The sequence below is a fragment of the Typopeltis vanoorti genome, chromosome 6 (genome assembly GCF_054136105.1).
Source record: "Typopeltis vanoorti isolate ZY-2024b chromosome 6, IOZ_Tvanoo_1.0, whole genome shotgun sequence".
NCBI classification, from domain to species: Eukaryota; Metazoa; Arthropoda; class Arachnida; order Uropygi; family Thelyphonidae; genus Typopeltis; species Typopeltis vanoorti.
Genome location: NC_143554.1, coordinates 22,825,640 through 22,852,735, shown reverse-complemented (window position 1 = coordinate 22,852,735; position 27,096 = coordinate 22,825,640). Strand labels below are relative to the sequence as shown.

At 36.5% G+C, this 27,096-nt stretch overlaps 1 protein-coding gene across 1 annotated transcript in view; it reads right to left on the bottom strand.

Annotated features, from left to right (window-relative positions):
- Positions 1 to 27,096, bottom strand: part of LOC150105335 (paired box protein Pax-7-like) — a 186,897-nt gene that overhangs the window by 107,572 nt on the left and 52,229 nt on the right. The window contains exons 3-4 of the mRNA XM_090393932.1: positions 20,143 to 20,283; positions 16,644 to 16,797 (exon numbers count right to left, since the gene is read on the bottom strand). Of these exons, the coding sequence (XP_090250058.1) occupies positions 16,644 to 16,797; positions 20,143 to 20,283 (295 nt within the window). The remainder of the gene's footprint in view (positions 1 to 16,643; positions 16,798 to 20,142; positions 20,284 to 27,096) is intronic.

Genomic DNA, 27,096 nt, shown 5'->3' with positions numbered 1-27,096 from the left:
CGTTTCTTACCAAGTGCATCTATTTTATAAAATCCTGTTTTCAGTGGACTGTTGTTATTTGGGATTACAGCCGAAGCCAGTGTATTATGTTTGTTAATGGCATGTGTTGTTCTTCTCGCGAGTTTTTGCCGGAAGAAGAACACAAATTGTGGGGACGAAAAAAAAATTGCCATCCCATATGCGACTGGCTAACTTACCTTCAGCTGAAATGCCCTTATAAAAGTTCTTCGAGTCCTAGACAGAATTCGAACGACCTTTCCCGAGGTCAATGGGCTATTTCAGAAATAATACTATTCATAAAGTTTAAATAGCACTACAGTAGTTCCAGCAGCCTTCTATAATTTATTGATGCTCCCTAGCCTCTAAAATCTCAGGGAACACCTATAGTATTCATCACAGAAATGTACTTCAGAATCCTGTGGATCTACGCACGACGGATCTGTTGAACGTATACAATCAGTGGCTTAACTACGTTTTTTTTTTTTTTTTTTTTTTTTCAGTCCTCTCTCAAAGAAGTGAATCATTCCGAGCTGTAGATAGCCTCCTTACATTTTGTACAGGTACTGAAACTTAAATTGGGACTTATATTCGAACCTTCGAATTTCCTTCTGCATAACAGAATTTAATAGCACTCAAAAAATTCGGGATAGTTACTCCACGTTAATCACTGCAGACATCAGTGCTTGGCTTTTTGATGCACTGATATAGCAGCTGTAAGAGACTACTCACTCAATAGTTCATTGTCTATTTATTTTAAGAAAGCCTGTGTTAATTCAACCATGTTCTGAATTTGAAAAGAGGGCATCGTAGCCCGATAAATAATCAAAGTTCAATAAAGCAATGTTGTCACTAAAATACTTCGGTTGACGCGACTATGCTCTTGTTTCAATGACGGAAAACAAGTATGGGAGTTTTAAAACTATTTGATGTAAAATTGAATTATGCAGTTTTCATGTAACAAGTGAAAGGAGGCACAGTTTCAATGAAATTACTATTGCTAATAATACTGTTTCAAAATATGTTCAGGATATAAATACTGATTAACTGAAATTATGAAATATTTATAACATTTCATGGGTGAAAATAAATTCCACACATAGCAATGACGTGTTAATAGACTTTGCTTCATCTCGTGTATTTGAGTGAAATTAAACAAACAAACAAAAAACAATCCTCTAAATCTGAATTTTAAGCGCTGTTTTAAAGAGGATAGGCCTGTTTCATTCAGAATTAACACTACCAAACGAATCTGTATTTTTATTTTATTTTTCCCGAATATAAAAGAAGACAGGAGACAAGACTAGAAACTCCTGGAACAGTCGAAATAAATTATCGATGACGGTCAACGAATTTATGAGAAGGCCGTTAACAGAAGGCGGCCTGGCTACGGCCTTTGAGGTTCAACGGTGCCGCTATCGGACCACCCGCCTGTTGCCCGTCAACAGGAGTGAGAGCCACATCACGTTATCTTTTAGCTCGTGTCCGGTGACCCCCCGCCCCATTTCTTCCCTGCCTGAAGAGGACTTCAGACTTTAAGTGTACAAAAAAAAAAGAAGCAAAATGGTATAAACATTAGTTCCAAATCCAGTGAAACAAATGTACGAGGTCGTTAAGTAAAGGTGATGGAAAACAATAAACCTGAATGGTATAAGCAAGCTGGCTGTACTGCTTTGACCAAAATACAACTATACGTTTGTGGTATCACACTATTCGAAAAATTCGTTGACTTCTACAGCTACTACGATCCTTTCACTATTACTTTTGCAGTCTTCACTGGGCTCACTCAGAACTAAACATGACTTAAAGCAATAAGCAATGAATAAGCAAGCATTACATAACTAGTGACAAGCAAGACAGTAAAAAAAAAAAAAAAAAAAAAATACAATCAAACACACTGGGTATGTGATTGTAGGGTTGGTAAGCTTCCGTTCGGGAATACAAACGGAAGCTTGTTCCACATCACCTTCGAAAATATATCCACACTCTCAATGTGCCTTTAGAGAAAAGGTGCGGGTTAATGAAATCAGCCTTTGCCATGTCAACAACCTGTGCTATGAACGCCATCTCCGTTTTTAATTCATTACAAACTTCGTTTCAGTATAATTTTCACGCCAGGTCATCATTATTATTAATTAGTATAATCGATAATTTAAAAAACTAGTATGGGGTGTAGAGAATCATTTTTAATAGGACAACGACTAAGTAGAGCCTCTGTAGCTCAGTCGGTATAGATGAAGCCCTGGGTTCGATTCCCGTCCATGACGTGAGAAATCTTTATCTGGTCTCTTTCGACTAAGGTGAGTTAGCCGATCTCATACGAAGGTAGAAGGTTTTTTCACCCGGAAATTCAGATTTTACGTCCTTCCGTTTGCCTGTCCTTCTGAACAGGCAAAGTGAACAGAAAAACGGATCTACAATCATGAATATTTGCACATTGGGGATGCAGCAGAGGAGTGACGAGCCGGTTACATTAATTCGTCGTAAACTCTCATTAGGGGACTCTATCCATTCTAAGGGACGGATGAGATCGGAAGGAAGGAATAACTAAGCAGTACTTAAAAGTGCCATTTTTATCGAGGGACGGAACTATATTACACGACAAATAATATAATTATGTGGAATATTATACTTGTAAGCAGTGGTGAGCCATATGGAAATTTTAACAAAGGGCTCGCATCGTCGAGAAAAAAAAAAAAAGGGAAAAGGGTAACAATGGCGCATGTGCCTGCCGAATAGACTAATTTTTGTTAGGTTACCGTATGAGTTTGTTGCTTAATATGTTTCAAAAAAAAAAAAATTTTTTTGGAAAAAATAAAAATTTGAGAAAAAATTAACAAAGGGTCGCACGAGCCCCTTATACCTCACCACTGCTTGTAAGGCATTTTATCATATAAAAACATCTGTACAAATTTATTTCCTTTCTCATGATAGCTTAAACAAAATTGGAAGTATGGCGTACACTATCAACATGAGAGATGACGCTGAAAATGAAGTGAAACTCACAGAAGACTATGCCAACATATCGGTTGTCATTAGACAGGTCTCTGACTGTTGTTTTAGCCATTCTCCTAACCTTCATCTGACGTCTTCTGAACAGCAATTATTCACATTAATAATGGATCCCAGGTACTCAAAACTTGCTGACTTCAGTTCTTTCTCCATTAAGGTACACTTGTTTCTCAAGGGCTTCTCTGTTTGTATTTCCTTTGAGAACCATAATCTTTGTTTTGCTAGGATTGAGTTGAACTCCTATGTTATTACTGATCTTGTTAACTTTGTCAAGAATTAGTCCTAGTTCTTCCGTGTCATTACAAAGGAGTACTGTATCATCAACATACCTCAGATTACTGATCAATCTACCTCCTGTCCTAATTCCTGTCCTGAGCTCATCCAATGCTTCACGCATGATATCCTCCGTATATATACTAAACAAGTGAGGAGAAAGTAAACATCCTTGCCTAACTCCTTTTCCAACTTGAAGCCAGTCAGTCAATCCAACAGCTGTTCTTACCGTGGCTCCTTGTTCCCTATACAAGTTGGCTTTCAACCCGATAGTGTGTTGAGGAAAATTCATTCCTTCCCACAATTTCACATGCTCAACACAGTCAAAAGCTTTAGAGTAGTCTAAGAAACGCATTACCCTGAATTCTTTATATTTTTCTATAATCTGTCTAAGGCAAAGGATCTGATCTCTGGTGCGCTTACCTTTCCTCGGGCATCTCTGCTTCAACTTTGGCCTCAATCCTATTTAGCATGATCTTCAATAAAATTTTGCTTTCATGAGATATTAAACTAATAGTTCTATAGTTCTTGCACGCCTTCATATCATCTTTCTTATGTAGTGGTATGAAAACAGACTTCTTTCAGTCTCTAGGCCACGATCCTGTCTCCCATATCCTTGTAATCAATCTATGAAATACTCTTATCCCTCCATCCCTTCTGGCTTTAACTCTGCTGGGATTTCATCTGCACACCTGGGACCTTATTGCTGTTAAGCTGCTTAACTGCACTTTCAACTTCATGCCTAAGTGGAGAAGGTTCCAAATCAAAATTTTTCTGGTGAGAGGACTCCAGGTTTTCTTTATCCACTCTGTTGTACAGTTCCTCACAGTATTCTTTCCATCTGTTTTTGATTTCCAACTCTTCTGTTAGTAATGCTCCATTCCTGTCTTTGATAACATTCAATCTAGGCTTAAACTTGTGCTTTAAGTCATGAACTAAATAAAACATCCTTTTATAATTGTGCCTCCTCATCTGGAACTCTATCTCTTTACATTTATTAGTATAGCACTTTTCCTTGTCCTGCTTGATGGCTCTTCTAACTTCTCTATGTACTATGTAATCTTTTGCATTCTTCAGTCCCTGTGTCTCTTTGTTTTTCCAACCGCCTTCTTTTGATTAGTTCCAATGTTGAATCTGATATCCATGGGTCTCTTTGTCTTCTTATTGGGCCGAGATACCTCTTCCCTATATCTTGTATTATCACCTTGACTCCTTCCCAAAGCATTTCTAGTGAGTTCTTCTCACTGGTCTCCAAAAAATTATCCAACCGAATTGATGTTTCTTCTGTGAATCCACTAGGAATTACTTTAACATCCAATCTAGTAGGATGTACCCGACTTGGATATTTCGGAGTCTTAGTCTTACTTTAGCTCTTACTAGCTGATGGTCTGTACCGCAATCTGCTCCAGATCAAGTATGCACATCAGAGATGCTGGTTTTCCACTTCTGGAGAGCCAGGATGTAATCAATCTGGTGCCTTGCCCTATCAATGTTAGATGTCCAAGTACAGGTCCGTCGTGGATGTTTCTGGAAGCAGGTATTGGTAATAACTAATCTGTTAGCACATGCAAATTCCAACAGTCTTTCACCACGGGTGTTACGTTCACCCAGACCAAATATGCCACACTCCGGCCTGACTCTCATACTCTTTCCACTTTTGCATTTAAGTCCCCTAAGATGTAAAGTATGTCTCTCCTTGGTAGGCAGTCCAAAACAGTTTTTAAGTTTTCATAGAATTCCTCACTCTCTTCTTCAGGCTATCCGTGTGGGATGCATAAACTACCACAATTGATACATTGATAGGCTGAGCCTTAAGTCTAATAGAACGTATCCTATCATTAATGGGGTTATAACTAATTCATGATGCGTCAACAAAATATCATTTGTTTAACTGCGATCGAAAGTAATTCTTTAATAACTTCTCAGTATTGATGAGTTGTATTCTTCTTTGGTGCCTATAACCAGAGGTTATGTAAAATAACATCAAAATGCAATTTCCACTTCTGCTCTGTCCTTAGAACGCTTCTGCTAGATAGACCATCTAGTCAGGGCCGCACCAACCCGAGGGTGCAAGGGGTGCACCGCACCCGGGCGACAACATTGACAGGGCAGCATTTTATGTAGCTGATATCTAATTTGGATTATACAATGCACTATTAGGGGCGGTCGATAAAAGTTTGCACCCAGGTGGCAAATACCCTTGGCGTGCAAATACCAGGCGGCAAATACCCCTGCATGTAGTCTATCATCTGCCATCTAGTAGGTATTAATCAAATTAAACACAATGAAATATATTTAAGTTTAAGCTATCATTTATGCTAAAATTTGAGGGATTTGAAGAGCCTGAACTACTCTTTGAATGTTCAATGAAAGCATCTCTTCCAGCGGGTCATTTAATGGTGTTCAGGTAGCTAAAAGCTCGTATGCGCGTTCGAGGCGGTACTTCTACTAAATGGAAACGCCATAAGATAAGTCTTCATTCATACATATAAACACCAAGAACACAAATAACTAATTACACGTGAAAAAATTATTGTAGCCAATGTGTGATTCCGATCTGATTGCAGATATGATTAATGACACAGCTTTAGCGGATTATGGGAATGCAGTTTTTAGCAGAATGGGGCGTGTCATATTTCTACAATAGGAACAGTCTTACATAAATTATTAAATTAAAATGAACACCACTGGATTTCATTTTATGAGTTATGACAAAGACTACGTTTGCCTCTTTCTATCGAATGACTGAAGAAATGAAACAACACTAACAATTCTCAATGAAATCTTTTAATACTCATTTAATGAGACAGAATAACATATCCATAAAAATTTGCCGTTAAAATGAAATTGTATTAGCATATCAATTGTTCTCTGTAGTGCATTTACATTAATAATATTCTAACGTCATTTTGAAACACCTTGTACGAAATATACCGATGACGATTCACTAACACCTCTAAATATATTCAGCATATATTTTAATAATAATAATGAAAATAATAATAAATATACTTTATTCGGTACCCAAATAGTTTTGAAAACCGATTTCGCAAGCGGGCGCCCACACATACGCGCTCGCATGCAATGCTCAGTTACAATTAACACTTTTACTCAAGGTTGTCTAACAGTTCAAACAAAAATGTAACCCAACTCTATTTTCATTTGTAATTTTTTGTAATGCGGACTAAAAAGATATTGAAAGAAGCTTAATTGCTGCTCCAATGTGGATAGCACGGTCATACTGTTGTCGCGTTTCTCATAGGTTTAGTCCAAAATGTTTAACTCAAATCAGAAACGCTGTCCATTTTGTGTAACAGACATCAATTGTATTCTCAACTGAAGGTAAATGTGACAAAAGAATTCATCCATTAACTTGTCAAAGGATGATCGATGAATAGTTTTGGAGATGCCGTGAACTATAAGTTTCAGGAAGTTTTGCACGGAATCAAACAATTACGGAACAAATAAATATTGCTACTAAACCAACTATTGCTTTCCCTAATAACACGAGCGGTTAAGCTGCTTGTATCGGTATGCATGAAGAGCTAACATTCAGAAAGAAAAACTGGAACATACAGGTGTTAGAAATAAGCGTGAAGTAATGTTCTTCGAACTATCATATATGGCACTTTGTTAGCGCGAACCCTACACGAAAAGTAATGCTGGATGCGAACTATTTGTACGCAATGTCTTTCTTCAGTCCGAGGAAAGCCATAGGTTTACGAACAATTCTAAGGTTCTTTTCACTCAAATCAACGGACGCGCGGGATGATATATAATATCACCCAAGTAGATATAAGAGGGGGAAAACTAAAGGTTGTGCCAGCGCCCTTCCAAATCCGGCGATCGTGGACGACGCCAGCTCCACGCCGCGGAGAAGAATGACCCTAAATGAGCGGAACGCTCTATTCAACATGACCGACGCAGCTACAGCCAAGCAAATTCGCCATACTTGGTTGCAACCCTGTGACTTCGCGACGGAGGTACAGGGATTGCCGGAGATCGCCGTGCGGCTTGAGTCTCGAACAAAGGCTATAAAAGGGCTTAAGGCCGGCAATGAGCGATTCACAGCCACAGTCTATGCAAAATTTGCTAAATGTAGCCACATCTCGGATCAGGCATTTTCCTATGCTGTCAGTGTATGTGTTGTAGCCAGAGCCATCTGTTATCGCTTCTTTCGTCAATGGTGAAGCCTATGACAAGTTATAGCAGCTGTCTTAGTTCAGCCTCATCTGGGACAACGAGAACTTCCCACCTTGCGTCTTCCCACCATATATGTTGTGTTGTGTGCGACAGTTAAATTCGCTCCTTTAGTGTGTGTGTGTGTGTGTGTGTGTGTGTGTGTGGTAAAAAGAGAATGGGGGGGGAGAGGATAGAGCTACCGAGATTTGTCTCGTGCTCCTAATATGCGTGAGGCAACGCTGCGTTTAACCAAACTTTCTGAAGCACCTATGACCAACGGATTTTTCTCCCTACCAGCTTCATGCTAGTCACAGCATCTTTTCCCAGAATACTTTCCGCTCAAATCCCTGTTTGCTGGCAATCTTACCGTGCGAACCTAATTTGTGATGCCTGTTTCTAGTTCAATCGGTGAGCTGTTATACGGTGTAGTTTTTTGTTTGTTTGTGTAAAATGCAATAATACGCGACAAGTTCTTTTACCGCTTAAGAATGTAGATTTAGCTCTAGTAATTTCATTGAGTAACGGAACTAGCTTTAAGCTTCATATACTACCTGAACGTGTCACTCCCGTTAACATTTTATTTAGTAGCCAAAGTGATTTAAAAAATAAATAAATTGTTCTAGTATCGCTAACAGTAATACTTTAATACTTAAAATCCATTGTGTGTTCCTATGTATATGCAACTAGATATCTCACAGGACGAAAATTAAGACATATCCTCGGTAAATAAAATATTTCAAACTATATAAGATGATAAGATTCTGGTAAAATAAAAATTTACTATTTATAGCAAGAAAGCAAACCTGCAAAATATGCTCGATAAGAAACCAAACTTAGGCTTTATAATATTTTGGCTAAGCGACTACGAAAACATTATAAAGAGACTTACGTCACACCGATTATTGGTTTTATGCTAAGAATTCAAGTTGGCGTGTCCGTTATTGAGCAGAGTAACATTTGTTGATTAGTTGTGGATGTTTACACCCGAACATTACACCAGAAAATGCACCTTATGCTCAGGGGTGTAGTCCTAAAAGAAATAGTGCCAGGGCTCTACCTTGGAAACAAAAATCTAGAGCACGAAGTGCGACATTATTATTATTATTGCGACGGCCATATGGCAGAGAGAGATTGCCTTGTTTTCTGAAAAAAAATGACAAGAGCGGCAAGCTCCTGTTTTTTGACCGAAAGCTGGAAATGCATTATAAGTCTCATTCTTGTAATTTATTATAATGAATTTAAAAATTTTGATAGTTTTAACGAAGTACCAGGGCGTCGCCCAGGCGCGCCCTGGCCCGACTACACCCCTGCTTATGCTACAGAATGAACGGTCATTTACATTAACGTTTGGTCATTCTCAGTTTCGAAGTAGATTAAGTCAGTCAATGGTGCTCCATGTTTATGAACTGGATTGTTGGAAGACTGAAAAGCGCATATACGCCGACAGTGCGAATGTGTGCTTCATAACTGCGCATGTATAAGAGCAATTCAGATTTGACTCATGTGCGGAATCCGACACTTGGACATATGGTCACAACTGGAGTAGTTATGGAATTATAAGACCGAAACATTATTTATAAGTATGATCGAACTCTTATCATTTTTAGAAAAGTTTCCGTAGATCCTTGTTATGGCCAAAATGAACTCTTCCCAGCCTCTGATGAATGGCGATTTCGAGAAAAAGAGAGGGCATACTGGAGTAATTAACAGAAATATCCTCCTCCTCCTCTTCATATCAAATATATAAGATTCGACAAAATAAACGAAGAGAAACGTTAACAGAAGACTAAAACTTTCCATTTTTCTGACAGAGATTGTCGCAACAGTTGATTAATATTTACTGATATTGACATCTTAAGTAGTATTTCTCCCATTTTCATTTCGACGGAGAACAGAATTAAAAATAGGGAGGGGGGGGAAATAACTCTGTGCACAACTACTTATGTAGCTGCACAGAGATTTTTGTATAAAGCAGAGCGTCAAAAGAAATCTTTCTTTGATATACAGATTTCAAAAGCAAGGAATAGCATCGAAAATGGAGTGAAAAATGGAAAACATGAAGCCAATGTCGGACTCTACCCAGATTAGAAACAAATGTTCGATACGAAAGGCAGATGAAGAATCTATAGAATCATTAAAGTCCAATATACGGCTATCATAAGTCAAATGGCGGCGCGGTACAATCTAGATGCATCATTAAATGCACATTGTCCCGAATTGAATAACACAGCAGACACCCAAATCCAGCAAAAAAACATGCCATTACAACTTAGTTGGGCACAGGAACATCATCAACAGATATCCAAGGATATCTGTTGATGGTGTTCAACATCAGTAGGTTTGATGGAGTGATGAATCCCTGTTATTATTTCATGCGGGCGGAAGGACATGGCTACAATACCACGCAAAACCATAGTCCCACATTTTTTTTTTTTTTTGTGTCACTCCCAACCAACGAAAGATTATAAACCTACAGTACATTAGTATCATAGGTTGTGTAAGGACTTGGTTTTACTATTTTTTATTAATTTGACATATCTTTTAAAATTTCTTCATTACATAATATTGTAACCCTGTTCTAGATACCAAGCATGGAACTTTTTCAAGCCACTTCAGGCCTCCAAATAAGAAGGGCGGTGGTCTCACACATCGGGAGATGAAATTCATCTCCAGGCTAAAGGCAATCACAAACATCATAACCCATGGCGGATTCGAACTTGCAGCCAGCTGGGTGGAGAGCGGATATGCTAATTATAGCTCAGTAGTTAGCGTTTCCGGCTAGTACATCCATTCATGCTGGCCATTTTACTCTGCATGTGTTGAACACTTCCAACAGGTTAATCAGCGTGTCACTGCGAATGCTATACAAGAAAGGCGAAACGATAGTGAGGCTTACTTTAAAGATTTTTTTCACTCAGTGGGCTCTCAATTCCACTGATATCAATGGGATATGGTAGAATGAAATCTCTTTTTGATAAGGAATCAGCATCAGCAGAAATCTGATGAAATTACAAAAAAAAAGTGTTTTTTTGTTTTTTTTTATGTTTTATACGAGTTATCAATACCTATGTTTTCTTAGGTTTGTAAAAAAGGGGGTAGCTCTGTTACCACAAAGCTTAGCTTTTTTGTGCATTGTCTTACATCCTGAGCTTCATGAAACTTTTTTTCAGAATATTCAAAATATTGTAATAATATGCTTTTGTATGCACTAAGAAACATTCACCTTAATCCAATATTTACTAATTGATTATCTGGTTAATCTATGAAGCCTATCAGCATAAATAACTGTAGATTGACGGCTGTGAAATACTTGCTGCTATTCATTAGTGATTCTTGTGTCTTCCTTCCTTCCCGCCCCATAAATATCGGATAATTTACCTAATAACTAGGAGGTTTCTTGGAAGTAAATTAAATATGTATGAAATATGATATTTTTCATATTTATTTTTAATGGACTGAAAAAATTCCTTGAGTGATTATGAGTTCTATATTGGTGTTACATTGATGTTTTGTGGCTGTTGTCAATTTTTTTTTATTTCTTTCGAAGATATAGAGCGCCTCCACATTCCTACAGACAGGTATTAGAACAATGAAATTTCCATGGCATTTTTCTAATGATTTTAGCTGCTAAAATCTGAGCTTCCTAACATTTGATCTACATGGGCTTTTCATTTAAGATGGTATATGAACAAAAGACCTAAATAAATAATTTTTTCGAGTTATATAAATATGTTATGTTATATTTGTTTTGTCTATCTGTATGGACGCATATTTTCCCTGGGTGCTGCTTAGCTAAACGGATTTGACTGAACTACGGTATTTGAGATCCGTAAGGAATTTCGAACTATTTCAATTTTCTTTTCAATTGAACCACATACTGGACAAATTTTGACAAAAGCATTTGGAAAGTTAACAAACAACGCCGCTCTGATTGGATAGAATTTCAAGAAACTTATATTCTGGGTGATATTAGATTCGCAAAAATTTGTTCAATGAACGAAATCGAATTGTTTTATTGGTAAAATGATTGAAAGTGATAATAATCCCAACCTGGTTGAATGGAATTTAATCAAATTTGATATTTAAGATCTCTATTGACATTTGCCAAGTTATCTCAATTTTGGTTTCGACCATGTTTATAGTATACATGTGAGAAACAGTTATACGTTCTGTTCACTCTACAAGGTCAGTCAATGGTAACAATGGTCAATGTACAAAGATGCTATTACAAAACGCACATTTTTATAATTGTCTCCAATAATTTTCATGCTTGTTGTATATACAGAAATAAATTTCGCTCTTTGTGTATACCTGAACGGGAGCAGAATTCTCCAGTCATTGTGACTATAAAAAGTAAACAACTAAATCACATCTCTAAAAAATCGGTGTTAGAGATTTCATATTTTAAATTGTTAAAGACATTACAATGATTCGCTGTTATAAAACATGTTGAAACAAAATAGTATTATGTATACGGTGACTATAAGTCCTATTTCGCTGCTCTGTCCTTTAGATTTTTTTTTAAACGTTTTTTTTTAAAAAAAAAATTTTTTGTGTGAAATGCAATAGTAAATTGAATATTGATGCCAACATATTTAAAGATGCAGTTCATAAATTTTATTGCATTGATTGATTACTTAAATAACTGAGACAGCTGTTTCGTGGAAATGGAAGTATTTGAATGGGTCCTACTACGAGAAATCCCTCTGTGGGCGAAGATCGTGGAATGCGTTTTGTTCATTTCCAGTCACTGGAACTTAAATATAAATGACGGCGAACTATTTGATGAAGTTTCGTGTATTAAAAGTTATGTCACCAGCGAAAAGATCGAAGTGACAAAATGACGAGTCCTGTCAACGTAGATGGATTGAAAATTTTAAATATTTCACGGATAAACACGCATGTTTTAAAAACATTTTAAAAATCGTTGAATTTTGCTTATGTCTCCTTGGATCTAATGCCCCCACTGAACGAGTATTTTTATTAGTGAAGAATATGTGGGCCAGTGGAAAAAAACCAATTAAAAATCGAAAAATTGAAAGCATGCATTTATACCAAATGCAACATTGACATGAACTGAATACAGTTTCATGAATTTTTAGAACACAAACTTGATTTATTAAAAAAAAAAAAGTTCATTCTTGTGAAAAGTATCAAAATTAAAATTTTTAAGTAATAATATGATTGTTTAAAATGCTATGAATATGCTTATATTTTATAATAAATGTTATAAAGCTTTTTAGTTTTAGTGAAAAAAATAAACGCAACCTGCATTTTTTTTTATTATGAAACAATTTCTGATTTGTCCTTTATTTTCTCCAAAAAAATATGGTCACCGTAATTATGTATCACTATTTCAATTCTAAAACTGATTATTGTTATAACCATTGTAAAAACTAAAGTTTAGCTAGTATGTAATGGTGCACTGAAATAACGTCTGGTCCACCACAGTTATCTATTTTACAACAGCTGAAATTATCAATGTAAGATCCGAAATCCACCCCACCCTCAATGTTATTCACTAAGCCAAATGATTAAAGTGTAACTGAGCTGGTCATGTAGTCGGGACGAAAGACAATAGATGGCTCTTACTACAGTTGGGATTCCCAAAAAGAGCAAATGATGCTGAGGATGAGGTGGAAAGATGAGGTCACAGGAGTAATAAGAACGCAACTGGATAGAAACGCCTGTGGAAAAAAAAGGTAAAAAATATTGGGATAGTTCTTTGCCCAGTAGTGAGAGCAAAAAACTAATAGCAAAAACAACCTCCATATTATCCAAGTTTTCTCCTAATGGCGGTCTCTATTCCATAAACTTGATGAAAAATCACAGAAAGGTAAGGTTTTTCAATGATAATGAAGTTGCATATTCTGAAATATTCTGGGGCTCTGAATTACGAGTGCAAAGCAATTACCACTATAAGATCAGTATATTAAGTAAGTTAACTACGTGTATTTGTTTTGTCGGTGTGCATATTTTGCAGGACAGGAAGAAAAAATCCTACCACCTCCGTATAAGATAAGCTAACTCACCTTCAGTTGAAAAGTTTGTATACATGTTCTTTGCGCCCTAGACGAGATTCGAACACAGATTTTTCCAGCCAAAGGGCATACTTACTGAGTTCTTGTGTTAGAAATGGAGGCTTTCCAGTGTTGTTGACAAAGTGAAATTCAAGTGTGGAAAAGACTGAAGACAGTAATAAACCGAGCGCATTTCGCTGTAGTATTTTTACATAGTGGCATCTTTATCGTAACAATTGAACCAGGAGTTTTTATATATATCGAAGACAGTTTACTGTTATTTGTAATATATAATCTTATATCGTTCCGACTAATTTTTCCACTAACCACTAATTTTAATTAGAATGGTCAAATTCTAATTAAAACAATAAAATTAGAATGGTCAAATCACATTAAATTCCATTCAGCTAAAATGGAGTTATTACTATTATTTAGAAACGTTTTTATCACTGTAAATGGACTAAATGAAATTAAAATTGAATTAATATTTACGCACTTAGTAGAGATCCAAAGCAGTGAATTTAATTAAATTTCATTTTGAAAGCAGAATTTTTATTCTGGATCAGACCACCATAAATTTTCATCTAATTGATAATTCGAACTATACAAGAGAACATCATATAACGCATGATGGCAATAATGCTCGAATCAACTTATAACACCAATATGATGTGTTTGCCTGTAACTGTAGTGGGAGGTCGTCAGGTATTGATGATGGTATTGATTATTAACATGCAAACCCCCCCCCCCGGCCACAAATACAGAGCCTCCAGAACATACAGATGTTTTGCTTTATAGCTGTTTCTTCTTTGGTAATTGTTATGTTAATAATAACTTAAAGGAGCTGATTGGAGCTACATCTAACAACGAAAGGGAAGTCACACGTATCATAATTAACCTTAAAATAATCATCACAGTGATCATACTTCTTCAACTACAGCATTGTTCTCTGTATTCACGCTTCCTACTCGTGCTCGACCAGTTTTAACAATAAAAATCATCCGATTCTAAGCAGAGGGATACTCTGCAAAATCTTGGCAATGGTCCCAAATATTAAATCTGAATAAAATCTATCCAACAACTATAGTTTACGAAATGAAGCTAAAAACAACTTTTGGAACATCGCTAGAATGTTGATTTACAAAGGGACTATTCGTATGTACAAAAATAAAATCATTCAATTTTTTTTAAATATCAAATCAAATAAAATTTTATTGCAATAGTCGTTATCAATGATGGACTTCCGTTAGCACAAAGATTCACTGGATGTGACTAATATAAAATTTGTTTTCGAAAAAGACCAATAATAAGATTCCCGAAGAGTTATATTTAAAGGCGTTTTATGAAATGATCCAGTTTTTTTTTTTTTTTTTTTTTTTTTTTTTTTTAACATTTTGGGGGAAAAAAGTTTTATTATGCTTCATCTTTCCCTCCAGTTTCTACTTCACAGATGAGTGGCTTGACAAACAAACAAACAAATCCATTTATCACCGCCAGGGAGTGCCCACGGAGGTGAAGGACGAAGGCGGAACAGGAGAGAAGTTTACACAAACATGGCCTGCTGGGTAGCGAGATGTCCTATTGTGCCATTGCTTCAATTTAGGCATTCGACGGGTGACTTCTGCCATCGATTAACACGGTTCCTAGTTTACTCGTTTTGGGAAAGTGGAGAAGAGGGAGATTTAAGCCTATTTGTACTGAGTAGCCGTGTACTATATATATCTGCTATAATCCGTTTTAGCCTTGTAACGGAGAAGAGAAGTCAAATATAGGAGCATAAGAGGGCCTCTTGTAAGTTCACGCATCATCGACAAGTTCCAAGTTAAAACAGTATATGAAATCAAAATGAAACGCGTTGTTAGTAAACATAATAATGCTAAGTTACCTATTAACTATCCCTTCCTTTGAATAGATTATTATCATTTCAGTATTCTCTGCTTCTATTAATTATAGAAGTAGAGAATGAATTACTTTAGCCTCTAATTAATGTAAAGAATAACTATTTGACTCGTTACTTTCTCACTAGGTTTATACCTAAACAAGTATGTAGACTTTTAGATCAAGAAGTTGCATTCACATCACCAAAATTTCTTGTCTATTAAATATCATATTTTTAACAGAAATGCACTACATAGAAACTTGATATGCATAACATTTCAAAAATCATATTTCATCATTACATTTTTCAGTGATGAAATAGTGGACTCATCGTCTTCCATCAACGAATTTTTATCTAATTGATAATCAAACTACACAAGGGGGCATCATATAATGCATAGCTCGAATCAGTTCGCAGCATACTACACAGCAAACATTTGATTATCAGTATGCATAAACGTCATCGTCACGGATGTGATCAATTCCTGTTATTTATCAAGTTCATTTTTTTTTTCCAATCTCCCATGCATGTTCAGAGAAGTTGCAGAGCATATGCAGCCAACAGCTTTGTGTGTAGGAAGGAGTTAGGGGAGATATATTGTTGTGCTTTATAGCTGTTTCTTCTTTGGTAATTGTTATGTTAAAATGACTTAGAGGAGCTAATTGGGGCTACATTCTAACAACGAAAGGGAAGCGGCACATTCCGTTATATGAATCACAATTAACTTTAAAATAATCATCACAGTGATCACTTCTTCAACCGCAACATTGGTCTCTGTATTCACGGCTACTACTCTACCAATCACAATAATTAGTAACTGAACAAAAGAGTATTATGCACGTTAAACAACAAATAAATACTGAGGAACTATAGTGAAATTACATGCTAGCCACTGTTGTCAACCAAATTTAGCAGACAAATGCTAAGGTTATATGACTTCTACATGTTATCACTGACTGCTGATATTTATCTAATACTGTTATCTTCATTATTATTTCCCCTTCTCTGTCTATATAACTCAGGTTGAAATCACATGCTATAATTCAGCTTGGCAGTTTTGAACTTTCAACTCAAACCCAGATTTATAATTCAAACTACCTTCTCTTAATTTATTGAAGATACTTTCAACGACAGTAATCCATAGAAGTTAAAGCAGTACGCTATTTCAAATGAGTCTCTCAGTGTAAAGACCATGTCTAATGTAGCGATCAAACATATGAAGAACACAATTGATTTAACTATTTTTTCTAGATATGACTATTATTAATTCACTGATTTACCTCCTAAAATGCCATCGATGCTGTGATCAGCCTTTTTTCCACTATCACTTCCTTCGCTCCCTGAATCTCCTGACCTTGAATTTCTCCTACCTCCTCGGAGAACTCGACTAATAGAACTTACACTTGGTGCAGAATTCTTGTCACAGATTCCTTCCTGAAAAGGAATGTTTTAAATAAAAGTAATATAACGCTTTATCTATATCATGAAAAGTGTGTCAAGATACTTAAAATGAGAACTGTTAAAACTTTGAACTTAAGTGTTTCGGATACTTTACAAGTACATTATAACGAAATCAATAATATATTTTCAATGGCAATCCCACCAGTGAAAGGCCATAAACCTACAACTATATTATTCGTATTGCGAGTAGACCATGAGAAACCTTGCTCTAGAGACCAAAATATTTTACTTTTTCAAAACACGTTAAGCCTTCAATGAGCAGAATGGATTCGAATACCGTCTGAGGTACAAAAAAGTTTAAGGGCGTTTCGGCAAAGGGTGAGTTAGTTGGTCTCATACGAATGTGGCAGGGATACATTGTCGTAGTCCGGAAACTTGGACTTTTCATTCCAACAGGCAATGCTGGTGAAGAACAAACGTAATTAATGCACTAATATATAATATACTGCCCTCGTAGCGCGGCCATAATTCCGACAAACCAATCACTGTGGGTGACAGAATTCATTATCACCTAATGGGATTCACAAACATACTGCAGAGGCATTTTTTTATCATTAATCACTTAACGAATGTGAAGTTTTTCATAAACACACGAGCTCGCTGTTATTTTTATACCAACATTTTTTGTCTCAATTACAGTAGATCCCCGCTTTTACGACCTAACTGGTTACTATAAAACCGTCATAAATCGAAATCTAATTTCTTATAAGAGTTCAGTGTGAGTAAACGTAATGCATCGCAATGGCCACCAAACTAAAACACGGCACTCAAAATACGATAAACACAATCAATTATGCAAAAGTGAAAACGTTACAGGATTTGCTGTATAGGGATTCTTAAAATAAAAATCTACATGTAATTTCTTCAAAATAATAAGGTTTTTTCCTTATGTTTTCGATAAATTTCCCTGCAGCATGACAAGCCATTTTTGACGGTGGCTAAGCCCTTCGAGCTCCGTCCAAAATGTGGATCATCAGTTTACAAATTTTTTACACCGGAATCTATTTTTTTAAAAGCCTCTGTTAAGTATCTATAATGTAAGTCTTGGGATGATGCTTCAATTTCTTACTCTTGGATAGTTCTTTGTTTTGCCATTTCGATACGCTCTAAAATAGTGGGTTCCTTTTTTTTTTTATTTGAGTTCAGCAATTCATTTGCATCTTCACCAGAGATTTCTAGAGCCAACCGATTTGCTATCACAACCAGAGCTGTTATTACCTTTTCCAGAGAAGATTCGAAATCCTCAAGCGTTTACAACAATGAAGATACGAACAATGAAGATATATATATATATATATATATATATATATATATATATATATATAGGATCATACATCAAATTGTCGTAAGGTGGGGTTCTCTACAGTGTTTTAAATTTAGCAAAATGTTCGTCGCTTCTGGGAAAAAAAAATGCGTACAGAAATATAGAAACAAAATATTGTGCATATTATTAATAATTTTTTGTTCTACAAACTGAAATGAGAAAACTAGAAGTCCTCTAGGAAATGAAATGACCTATCCTCAAAATGTTATAGAACAAAACTTAGTGTGCTCTTAAAAGTTAAATTTTCAATGAAAACTGAAGTTTTCGAAAATAACTGTAGTTTTGAAAGGTTGCGGGGGCCTGAGTGATGGGTAGAACCACTAATGATGAGGATGATGATGGCAATAAAAATCAGCCCGGTTGCTTTTGGCCATCCCAATCACTTATGCGTGGGCTTGTTGGATATTTTTTCTAACAATTTATGTCATGCAACTTTGTGTGTGTGTGTGTGTGTGTGTGTGTGTGTGTGTGTGTGTGTGTGTGTGTGTGTGTGTGTGTGTGTGTGTGTGTGTGTGTGTCGTGAAAATAGCTAATAAAATATGCATACCAAAACGCGACTAACGTTTTGGTATGCATATTTTCTAGGATCTGAAGGTGAAATGAAGAAATCAGCTTTCATAAGGAGTGTCGACACCTGTCAGTCAGTATTAATTTAGGTCTACGTCATACAGTATGCTGAGCTATATACAGAAAGTATACTGTATGTCTCTCTCAGGGATTTGCATTTCTTCGGCACAGTATCAACTGAACTTGGGAATACATAATTGCTACATAATAGCACAGACAGACATTTTCCACAAAAGACAGCATACTATTACTACTCCCTTCTGAAACACCGTTAACTCTTTCCCTTATACTAATTCGCAAACAAGATCGAAATGGCCTAAAAGCGAAACGCTGATCTCCTTAAGAAGCCACAAATGTTGCACACTGAGATACAGTCCCCCGAATGTACACTTTTAATAGGTTAATGCATTATATAATGTCGTACAGACAAATTCACACAGGAATGTATTCTGCTGTTATTTTTGATATTATTCTTAAATATCTTCTTCATTGCAAACATAGCAGTCCTGCTTCCTATCAATTTTAGACTACTTAATGTTAATCTTTGTAAGGTATGACGCAAGATATTCACCAATTAATATACCTTATTGACTAATTTACACTAATAAACCTTTAAATAAATGTCCGACAGGTTTTTTTTTTTTTTTTTTAGATTCATGGAGTCACATGAAATTGGTTAGAATTTTAAGTGTAGTTTAAAGCACAAGTATATATTATTAATGACCAATGAATAATGTTTTTAGTAAATGCTAGGAAGTTTTAAAAATAACGATGTATCCGATCTATGAGGATATATCCACTCTTCTTTTGGTGGTTTTAATTATATACTGATCCAAAATTGCATATGATTACTGGAATGAGTTTAGTTTTCCGATAATTTTTCTCTCGGTGCTAATTCCATTTCCCAATAAGTACTACTACATTTAGACTTTTTTTTTTTTTTCTTTTGAGTGACGAATTTGGTACTTCACCTACCAAACTCAGAAACCACTGAATATGGAGAGGAAAATAAGGTTAGAATGAAAATGCTTAAGGGTCCATGGAAAACTCTCTCGAAAAGCGTAGCTACCCATGATCACACTTTGTTGGGCAGCTGCAAAAAATCGAAGTTACTCTTATGATCTGCTGTCCGTATCTTACACTCGAAACCTCAAACAGGAAAGTTGACAAACAGGTAGCTGTGTAGTCAAGTATCACACGGAGTACTAAAGCATGCTAACCACATCGAGTTTAGTTTTACGATATATATATATATATATTTTTTTTTTTTTTTTCTCGAATTTGCTCTTATATAGGAGCTACTCTTTGAACAAATGGAAGGAGTTGCTATATAAGTGCAGATAAATTAAAATGGCAGGTTGTACTTTAAATATTAGTGAAGTATATAATTAAAAACAAAAAACACTCAATTAAAATGCTTTACTTACCTTTATAAGCCTATCTCTTATTTCCCAGCTGAAAATTCCAGGCTGGTCTCGTTTATATTCTTCTATTTTCCTTTCTACTTCCGGAGTTGCAACTCGTGGTTTGCTTCCGCCGATCACACCAGGCCTGATGCTGCCGGTTTCCTGTGAATGAAGAAAACTACCTTAACTGATATATCCTTCCGATCATTTTAACTTCCGGAACTAATTATATGAAGTGTTGGTAAATCTGTTTGTGTTAAAACGTTTAGTAATAATTTTAATAAGACTCGAATAGATCAATACTTCGCTATATCGTATGTTTACTTTTTTTTTTATGTTGTTCACAACATTTGAACTAAGAAACCTCTGATTAAAGTTACAAATTAAGAATTGAACAGCTTTTTAAAGGAATTTTTCCCCCAATTCCTTCGTGAATTATATAAATGGATATTACTGGCTTAGATTAGGCCTGCACTAGATTTTATAGATGAATATGTTCTTGAAATGAGATTGCTGACCATGCATATCTAATACATCTGAATTCTGATAAAGTTACAGGAAAATAGGGAAAATATGGGTAATGAAGAAGCAAAAAAAAAAAAAAAAAGCCCAATTGTTTCTTCGTGATCAGGATACTACCAAAGAGTATGTTTTTATTCCTCATTAATGCACACATACACAGACGTAAGAAGGATTTGAGGGAGGAAACCTCTCAAGTAGAGACATTCTTACCGGTGTAATAGGGAAACTCGTGTAGTGGAGGCACAATCCAAAAGTGAAATGGATAAACTTTTTGAGGGGATTCTTTATTATAGTATATGATTATATTAGGAACGTGTACAACTTTTATAAACGGATTCGAAACTAACGACGATGCTTTGGTGAATCCGGCAGCTCGAAGTCAGCTGGCATATAGAACACATAAATATGGTCGTGCTGTTTATTCAACCAAGTTAAGACTATAATGGCTCAACTCAAACAACAGTAATAACGCTTGAAACTATCATCTAGAATAGTTGAAAGAAATTGTCTCAATAGCACATCTATGACTGTCAAGAATGTGGTTAAGTTATATCTTCCATTCCCTAAATATGTGCTATGAAAACCTGATTGATATATTATCAATGAACAGAATCCTCAGTGGAATATTCTAGACAATTACAAAAATCTTACTACAGGATAAATTTCAGAGGATCTCCTAAAAGCATATCAAATTTCAGTCTTCTGTAATATTGCAAAATATCTTTAGAGACATCGGAATGCACATAAAAGCATTTACTCTATGTAGATAGGAAGTACATTCAATGCACTTGAATGTACTTCCCAAAGCCTATACATTATAATATTTAATTATTGTGGGATTTTTTCTTTGAGGAAATCCTTCTCCTTTCCCTCCTCTCATGCGTCTCCTTATTTACAAAATTACTAACCTGTAGATAACACTTCTGGAGAACATAACGTGGATATTCGTGCTATCGCTGCGTTTTACCTAAAATGGTTGCAAGTTGTGCGTATTTGTTCTCGAACTATTTGGATCATTTTTAAGATTAAGAGGAAATTAGTATTGATTTAAATTTGCTTGGAAATGGCTTAGAAAAATTGTTCTTGATACGGAATAAAAAAAAGAAAGATCAAAAATTAACAGATTCTTATTAGAACCGTTAGCACAAAGCTCTTCATAACGATTCACTAGTAGAAATTCACACGTTTACTAGTAGAAAAATATGGCACTGGACCTGAATATTATAAATTCGACATTTCGCATATAATGGAAAAGGGGGGTATGCAGAAGTAGATTAAACTGACCAATGCAGATCAAAATAAATTTGGCAGGTAAATCTCAGTATAAATTTTCTTCATCAAAGTATATCAAATTCGAAACACGATTTGAGATATGAGACATGAAGAACAAGCAAATACTCATGAAACGTTCTGCACAAGGATTTCTGGAACTGAGACCATGGAACTGTGGACAGAAATATAAACTCATTATCATCAATTTCCTGATGTGTACCTTCAACGGGTGTTCGAGCTACTATGACAGCACTCCATGATTAAGTTTACATTATTATTACTCTGCTATCCACAATTTTTCTCCAAATTAGTCTATTACTTGTGAGCACTCCAATATTGTTATATCTAACATTTCGTGCTTCTAAGGTACTTCTGACTAATCAATCCACCTTGCCCTTGGTCTTCTGTTTTGCTAACCTTTCCTCGCCCATTCTATTTATCTATCTATCGCCCACACAAAATAGACTCCATGAACAAAATTCTTTAAAACGATAAATACCACTATAACACATTGTTTTACGCCACTATAATGACCAGTGTTTCTAGAAATTAATAAATATAGACTGACAGAGTCAAGTCATGACATTGAGCAAAATGAGCAAATTAGAATAAGGAACAAATTTTCATCGCTTGTCGGAGACCATCATACCACTTATTGGAGGCCTGAAGTTGCTTGAACAAGTTCCATGTTTGACCTCTAGGGCAGGGTTCCCTTCCGGAAACCAAAATTCTTTTTTATTTTGCATAAAAATCAATAAAAATAGGAAAAAATCTTTGGCCCACCCACGATACTAACTACTATGGGTTCCAGAGTAAATTAGTATCGTGGATGGACTAAGGATTTTTTGTTTACAACCTTTCGTGCGTAGAGTAGAAGTTACATAAAAAAAAAATAAAGTAACACTCACCAGACTTTTTCCCACTACTGAGTGAAATGCGAAAGATAATTTTTTTGGTGTGTGTGTGTGAGGGGGGGGGGGGGGATCTTCAATAAAATCGCACGATTACCAAGTCAGAAGATAATGATTACAAGTTCTCGATATCTTTTCACAGCATTCCACATGTTCAGGTCATACTATAGGTCATATGATATATATCTTCTACTAAATAACTAAAATAAATATGTCACTTAAGTTTGCTTGGAATAAAACATGAATATACAGTATAAGGATTGCAGTCAACTACATTTACTTTATATTGTACTACGAGGGGGAAATAATGTTTAACATTTTTTATGCATAGTTTCACTACACTGAAAAGTAAGATTATATGGCCAACTACTACTATACTGGTTGACAAAATTGATACTGCTATCTACCAAGCTGTGTTTTCAAATAATGGAAACATCATCCATGTCTTTTGGTTGATGAACGTATCAGTCGTTCGTATAACTCCGCTTAATGACCTGAAGTAGCTTGAAAACGTCCATCAGTGACTTCCATCCGCGGTTTCTAGAGTAGGGATTTTCGGAATTATTTAACACTTGTCCTACCAAAGTTACTAAAATTAGTATACAACTAGTTTGCAATCTTAAGTTGGTGGAATTCACATTAAATAAACACTTTCATATTCTCTTGATTCTTTCGCTCTCTTTGAGTTTGAATCCATTTTAGATACAATTTTTAGATACAAAATTGTATCTAAAATGGAACACAACTTTATGGGATGCAATATCGTATTTGCCATCTACAAAGTGGAGGGGGGGGCTGAGAAGTTCTGATAAGCACCTAAAACAAAAATGATATTAAAGCAACTGCTTTAACCACAAGAAAGAACATATCTTAAAACCCTTTTAACCCCCATGTTTCATCATATTGTAATAATTTGTTCCTTATACTTTAGGATATATAAGAAGACATGTCAGAGGTTATGAAGCAATTTGAAGACACAGAGGCGCAGGCCGTCATCAAGTGTTTCGTGCTGCAGGAAAAGTCCGCAACTAAGATTCACCAAACTTTGTGTAAGACTTGAGATGACTGTGCTGCAGCATATCTAACAGTTGCCAGAAGGGTGGCTGAGTCAGGAAGACCTTCAGCAGCGATCATACCTGAAAACATCGATGCAGTGCATGCTATGGTCCTTGACGAAAGATGAATACCAGCCAAAAACATTGCAAAGACAGGAAACGAGTTGGGATCATTATCCACCATTATCTGGATATGCAGCAGCTCTCAGCGAAGTAGGTCCCCAAATGTGTGAATGCCGACCAAATGAGAGAACCTGTACTGTCATCTCAGGGGATTCTGTGTTATTTTGAGAAATCAGGTGCAATTTTTTTGGCTCGTATTGTGACTGTTGATGAAACAAGGCTTCATCACTATGACCAGAGACCAAACAACAGTCACTGCAGTGGAGACACAAAAATTCTCCACAGCTAAAGAAGTTCTGAACCCATGATTCAGCATGGAAAGTTCTTGCCATTGTCTTTTGGGATGTGGATGGTGTAATCGTTATCAAGTACCTCATAAAAAAAGGTGAAACTGTTACAGCAGCAGTTTATTCAACAGCGAAGGAACTGAAGGAGGTACTGAAGGAAAAACGTCGCGGGAAACTGAACAGAGGCGTGTAGCTTTTGTAGGATAAAGCACCTGCTCACAAAACCCATCTGGAACCTCCGTAGCTCAGTCGGTACAGACGAAGCCTTTTGGTCGGGAAGACCTGGGCTCGATTCCTGTCTATGATATGAGGAACCTTTATCTGGTCTCTTTCGTCTAAAGGTGAGTTTGTCGGTCTCATACGAAGGTCGAAGGGTTTTTCCACCAGCAAACTCGGGTTTTTCGTCCCTCAAAACAGGCGAACTGGCCTGTGAACACACACAGATTTACAGCCATGAATACTTATGACAATATGTGGAAGAGATAGGAGTCCTTACCACATGTCGTTACGCCCGTAGTTAACCATAAGTCGCATCATGGTAGTCAACCTCATAGGATAGGGAGACATCACATGAATGAGGCTCTGACTATTTCCAAATTTAAAGAAGCATTTCAAAGGAACCAAATTTGGCACAAATGATGAAGTCATATCTGCAGCTGAGGACTGAGGACAAGGGAAAAACTTTTTTCTCAGATATCCAGCAGATATCTAGATATCTGCTGGATATCTGGAACAAATATCCAGCAGCGTTGTAACAATTTTATAACACTACGTGGAAATATGTAGAATAATGTGCAAGTTATATGGTTCTGCTTCAATTCCTTCATGGTGGTTATCACAACTTTTCAGCACAGCCTCGTAGAAGTATCTTAGCTGGTATCTACGAAGCCTTTCGGTAGGTCTGAATCCTGTCAAGGACGTAAAGATCATTTATAAGGGCTTTTCAGTTGTAGATCGATTAGACGGTCTCATATAGAACTGGCAGGGTTTTTCTCACGAAAACTGCTTTTTTATACAGCTAAAATAGGCAAACCGGTCAGAACATATATAATTTATACGCATAATACACTGGCCTCATAGAATTAGTTGATCTGAAATGCTCATTTAAAATGAAATGTTTAAAGGAAAATAACCAGAATTAAATGGACCGAGCATAAAACGAGTGCATCCATCAGAATGATTAGAACAGTTTTATACAAAATTAAGAAGAGACAATTACGGCAGTTTAGACACATGCGACGTTTGCGTAGTTACAATTAAATGTTAATCGCCACAGCAGCTGGGAATTTGATTGCAACCACACAAATCCCAAATTCAGTAAGTAAAATATGCAAGAATCTTCATGACTAGTCTTACTTGTACACTGCTTGGAAAGAAGTCAACGAACACCCCATGGACAAGGTACATTGTGCCATGTAACAAGTCGCGTGTTTGTAGCCGGTATAAATTTGAGGAATATGATATGCCTAAGTCAGTGCAACTGTGTCCGGGTGAAATGGCTGCGAGCAGGGAACTGACGGAGTTTGAAAGAGGAGTTGTATAGGATGCCATGTTGCTGGCCTATCTGTTCGGTAAATTGTTAACAAATTGGGCCATCCCAGGTCAGCAATCAGCGATATCATACTGAGATGGAAGCGTAGGAAGTCAACTGCAAGTGCTATCCACAATGAATGACCCGTCACCAAAAACCGCCATTCGTCGGCCGACACTTTGAATACGGAGTCCCGGGCATTGGCAGGAACACTAATCTGCACAACATGGGTTTCCATGGTAAGACTGCAATATGCAAGCCGCACATTACCCGAACCAACATGCAGCGTCGTCGGTGCTAAGAACATGTAAATTGGGGGTCGTGGAAGTTTAGAATGAAGTGTTATGGTGCGACGAATCACTCTAAACCCTGTACTGAGCAGATGGACGATGTGGCGGATGCCCGGTGAACGTCTCATACTGAAGTGCGTAATCCCAACTATAAAATTCGGAGGTGGCGGTGTGATGGTATGGTCCTGTTTTGGCCTCAGACTCTGTTTGTGGTGCTACTAACATTGACATATCCGAACATTCTGAAAAATGCAATACTTCCTACTTGACGTTTCTACAGAACTGACCATTGTCTCTTTCAGCAAGAGAATGCACCGTATCATAAGGCTGCTGCTTTGTGAACAACAACGTCACCACACTTGACTGGCCTCCACAGAGCTCTGATCTCAACTCTATTGAACATCTGTGGAATGAACTGGAGAGTCGGGTGAGGTCAAGGGATGTCCTCCCCACGACAGTTCAGGACTTCATTACATGCCTACAGGAAGAATGGTCAATAATTCCCATTGATCGCTATGGTACGCTTGTGGAAAGTATGCCCCGTAGGACTGCTGCAGTTATCGCATCGAAAGGTGGTCCTACATCTTATTAAGGTGGGTGCTATGGCTGTTTGTTCTTCACACAATAGTGTCGGTTGACTTCTTTTCAAGCAGTGTATATTTGAGGCTGTCCACTTTACGTCAGCTGCCTCAGTATCCCATAATGCCAAAACATAGAAAGGGTCACTATCCAAGCCAGTTTCGATCTTTATTAAGGTTTCATTGGCAAGAGAGTAGACCCAGGAAGGTGATAAGGTACAAGTAATGAACATTTTTCATATATAGTAATTAGAACTTTGGAACATTTACTCAGGGTAGCCTAATAAAATTTTATACCTTTAAAAAGCGGCTAAGCCATAACCTCACAAATTTAATATTTTAAATAATTCTTAATACTCTACAGCCCTTTATAGTTGCTCAGCCTCCCCCATCCCTCCATATCACA